General features: G+C 33.1%; 1 protein-coding gene across 1 annotated transcript; it reads right to left on the reverse strand.

Annotated features, from left to right (window-relative positions):
- LOC111914970 (acetylserotonin O-methyltransferase) lies at positions 1–1,566 on the reverse strand. The gene is made up of 2 exons (XM_023910677.2): positions 787–1,566; positions 1–458 (listed from the first exon to the last, which is right to left on the reverse strand). The coding sequence occupies exons 1-2, from the start codon at positions 1,549–1,551 to the stop codon at positions 162–164; spliced, it is 1,062 nt and encodes a 353-aa protein (XP_023766445.1). The 5' UTR covers positions 1,552–1,566; the 3' UTR covers positions 1–161.
- Positions 1,567–5,062: the final 3,496 nt, after the last annotated feature.

Raw genomic sequence — 5,062 nt, forward strand, 5'->3', positions numbered from 1 at the left:
TACTAAAATAATCACATTTTTATTGCAAACCAACACAACATTACAAACGTACAATAATTATTCTATTGCAAAACAACACATCATTACAAACTTACAAAACATACAAAACAAAGATACCCTTCTTCCGAAAATCATAGCTGCTAATATTAAAAGACTGACATTCAGGGATAAACTTCAATAACAGAGTGATAGGATCTAATTTGTTTTATAGTGTAACGAGTGAATCCAGCCTCATTAAACACGTAAGACCATTCTCTCAAAGTTCGTTCTTTTCCCGTGCTTGTATGAGCCATCATCACCATGTCAATCATCAATACCACATCGTTATACTCATGGTTTTCTTCAAGTCCAACAATTGCTTCTAGAAGGATCACCTTCCCTGTATCTTGAGGAATAGCCTCTCGACATTTTCTTAGTACGTCAATACATTCGTCATCTCCCCAGTCATGCAATACTTTCTAAAATATTCAAATTTGATCATTTCAGGAACAAGTTTGAAACTCTCTAGTCTCTAGCAAATATAAAGATCAAAATAACCTCTATATATCGTATTATACTCATTAGTAATTAGTAGATATGCAAATTTTGCTAGGATATAATTTTTTCTTTATTATTTATTGGGAGAAAATTAACAAGTCAATCTAAAGATTTAAGAAAATGTGTTTTCATTTATAAAATGTGTTTTCATATCTTCAAATATATTTTAAAGATCGCTTATCCTGACAATCCTATATAAAGAAATGGAAAAAAAAAATACAAAGTAACAGCTCACATAAATTCACTAACCATCATATAAGCAGCGTCAGCTTTTGGAATATGATCAAACATGCTGCCTCCAACATGTTCTACACCTTTCCATGCAGGAGCGACCGAAACAACATGAGGCAGATCGAAATTAATCCCTTTGATCCATGGACAACCCTCAACAATCAACCCTAGAGCCGTTCCATCACCACCACCAACATCCACCACCGTCTTCAGCCCCTTAAACACCTCCGGACAACCGTCGATCACCGCCCTCACCGCATTTCGAGCATCACAAGCCATTCCATCGTCAAAGAGCTTACTATGACTAGGATTGGCGGCTGTGAATTTCCATAGATCATCACCATGTGTTTCCCCAAAAGGCGTGTTTTCGCTGCCCAAAACCATAGAACTTAGCTTGTGCCATGGTGCTAACATGACCGGAGTGCTCTCTAAAAGCACCAAATCGGCCATGCTATGCTTTCCATGCCTCGTTAGAAGCCGGGACAAAGGTGTCAGAGCGTATCCAGTGGATGTGTCTGATATGGGCTTTTCTTGAAATATTTTATACTGGATCAAGAACCTCATGATTCTATACAAGAATGATGATGAACACCCGAGCTCGGATGCAAGATCGGCAAGTGTCATCGGGGTTTCATGTTTTTGGATAATATCGGGGATCCTGAGCTCAATGGCACACTTAACCACAGCCATTGGAGTGAAACCCAAAACATATTTCCATATTTCTTTTACCGCTGCTTCTTCTTCTTTGGAATCAATTTCTTCTTTGTTGATTTCTGCAGACATTTTTATTTCAAATGGAATGAATAAATGTGAGGATCATGGTTCCTTTAAATAGCAAAAAATGTTGCACTGTGGGATTTATGTTTAATTATTTAGTTAATAATTATGTTTCATCTTTTTTTCCTTAAATTGAAAAGTATTATCATTATTAAAGTTGGGTGCCACTACTAATGGCCCATTGGTATATTTATATATAGTCGGTTATTATGACATATATTTATAATAGCAAAAAAAAAAAAAAAAAAACAAGTGACATTTACTCATTTACATAGTTTTAGTTAAACAAATTTGCACAAATGTCATTTTTGTGAAGTTTAGTCCAAACATCAATTTTTTTGGCTTCATAGTCCTTCTAAGCTAGTTTATTGTGAATTTGATCTATCGGTAGATTGAAATGACTTTAATGCCCTTGTGGAATTATTTCCTATTTTTAAAATCATTTTTTATATTTAATAATTATATTTATTTTAATAATTAAAAAAATGAGAGGGTCTCTCTCTCTCTCTCTCTCTCTCTCTCTCTCTCTCTCTCTCTCTCTCTCTCTCTCTCTCTCTCTCTCTCTCTCTCTCTCGACAAACACACATACACTCGCTAGATCTTCCTTTTAATCTCCATCATCCATACACCAAGAATGTTGAACCCAAGCTTCCTTCTTCAACCACTAAATCTACAGCAGCAAACACCATATGTGATGTGACCATCTCTACCCTTGGTCTTCATCTTGCCATTATAGACCCATCAGCCATCATCAGCTCCAAAGAGACCTTCATCAGCCACAATTATCGCCATCCGAACCTGCAAATTGAGAACCAGAAGAAGGAGAAAGAAGGAAATCCATACCCATTGCAAAATCGGATCTTAAGGAAATCAACCCTTGTCACCACCTCCAAAAATGAAACTCACCTTCTTCGTCTTCTCTGTCTCTTGCTCATCAAAAAGATGTCGACTTCAAAGCCTCCATTTCCGTCGAGAAGCCCTAATGGTCGTCAGATTTCTCACCACCCCTCATTGCCAGATGAAGTCCCCGATGGAGATGAATGAGCTTAATGGTGGTCCTCTGATGGTATTCTCCCTTTCCCCATGGAAGAAGACGCAATGAAATGGGTTTTAAAGTTATGTATTTGCATATTCACATGTTTTATTGTTTTGATTTAAGGTTTTCAAGTTTATAGTTTTAGAATTTTGGTGTTTTGATTTAAGAATTTCGAGTTACAGGGGTTTCGATTCTAAGTTTTCTATGTTTCTATGGTTTATGGTTTCCATAAAATATGAACATGATTTTTGCAGCTTGGAGATCGTTTTTGATTTCTTGAAATTCATTATTGACGTCCTGAAATCGAGTTTGAGTCTCGATTTGTTTAGAACATACATGGATTTAAGATTTGTTTATTCATAAGTTTTTTTTCATCTACATGTTCGTACAAGAACATCCAGAAAAAAAAAACTTTGATCATCTTTATCATGTTTATGTTTGGGATCTACCTTTTCATGAGTGTTCTAAAGGTCAAAATTATGCTCTTTAGAAGGTTGAACATCAATGGAAGAGCAAAGAGAGATTGGTTTTGTGTGTCTTTTAAAACTGAGCCTTGAATTTTTGTTTCTAGAAGATGAATGAAGAACATATGTTTGGGATCTACCTGTTCATCCATGCGCACACGAGAGAGAGAGAGAGAGAGAGAGAGAGAGAGAGAGAGAGAGAGAGAGAGAGAGAGAGAGAGAGAGAGAGAGAGAAAGAGAGGTCCTCTCTTGTTTTATAATTAATAAAATATAAAAATAAGTATTAAAAATGTAAAATTAAAATTATAATGACATTTTAGTCTTTTTAGTTTTCTGAGGGACCAAAACCAAAAACACTAGCTCCAAACGCCCTCAATAAAAAAAAATCGAGATTTGAACCAAACCACAGAAAAAAAAAAAATACCACATGGACCATTTTTACAGTTTTGTCTTTCAATTAATATGATAAATATATAATACAAGTTGGTCACTCTACATTAACTATTATGATAAATATATAATACAAGTTGGTCACTCTACATTAACTAATGTTTACTGAAATATATATTATAAAAAGGATAACTATATGTTTTATTCGCATAATAACATTATTATTTTGTTAAAATGAAATTATCGATACTAATAATTAGGAGCCATTTATCAAATAAATTATCAATACTAACAATTAGGAACCACGAATAGTAACGTCACCATTCCACTAATTTCGCCACCTCCACCGCTTTCCACAACCCTTTCCTTTTTTTTATTCCTTTTTTGTTGATTGTTTATATAGGCTATGATTGGCGTGCCACAACTAACTGATAAGTTAGCTTATTTTTTGAGCTTTTTTATGTTGTCGTGTTTGGTAAGCCAAAAAGTAGCTTATAAGCTAGCTTTTTATAAAGCTATTTAGATTAGCTTTTTAGTAGTTTTTTAAAAATTTTCCAAATACACCCCTTAATTAATTATAAAAACATATATTCGTACATATCTTTTTATGTAATTTTATATATTTCAGCTAACTTTTCAACTAGTTTTACCAAACATTATTTTTTATCAGCTAGTTTTTCAGTTATCATAGCTTTTTATTTAACAACGAGTTTTTCAGCTATCAGCTAGCTTTTCAGCTAGTACGCCAAACATAGTCATAATCTCTTAGTTAATAACTTGTATATAATAAGCTTAAGGAGGCTTAAAACAATGGGATCTAAATAGTCATTTTGGTGAACATCAAAACTAGAGGGGCCATGGCCCCTAAGGGCATCTCCAACCCACCCCCAAACTCTATTTCTTCCCCCATTTTTTCTTCCATTCTTCTCCAACCCTACCTCATTTTCACCTCCATTTTTAGAGATATCAATAGTATTCCTCCATATATGGGGGAATACTATTCATATCTTCAAGAATAGAGGTGAAGTTTGGTTGTCAATTTTAGTCTCTCTTATTTTTATTTTATACATTTCTAGTTTATTTTATCTAATAATTATAATTTAAATACAATATTTAATATTTATAATATCATGTTATATACTAATTTATATTAATTAATCATAAATATAGAGTTTAACTAGTAGATGGTTATATTTGACAATATATATAAGTTATAAAAATAGAATATTTTAAGAATATATTTTTTGGGGTAAAAGAATGGGGTAGAAAATGGAGTAGGGTTGGAGATGAAACACTATTTACTCTATTTTTTAATCCATTTGTGAGGAAAAAAAATGAAGATGAATTGGAGATGGTCTAAGAGTATCCGCCCTGGTCAGAAAGATACTACACTACAGCAAAAATATAGATTTATGTAAGTAAAAAGACATGAATCTTCAACAAAAAAAAAAGAGAAGAAAAAGACAATTCTAGATTTTTAAATACTTTGTGACACATAAGTGACGAAGTACTATGAGTGGTTAATACATCACAAAGTCTTAAAAAATTACAATAGAGATTATCGACAGAAAATAATATTATATTTAATAGGTTTCGTTAGAATTTACTAAAAATAATACTTCTTAAA

The sequence above is a fragment of the Lactuca sativa genome, chromosome 8 (genome assembly GCF_002870075.4).
Source record: "Lactuca sativa cultivar Salinas chromosome 8, Lsat_Salinas_v11, whole genome shotgun sequence".
Classification (NCBI taxonomy): Eukaryota; Viridiplantae; Streptophyta; class Magnoliopsida; order Asterales; family Asteraceae; genus Lactuca; species Lactuca sativa.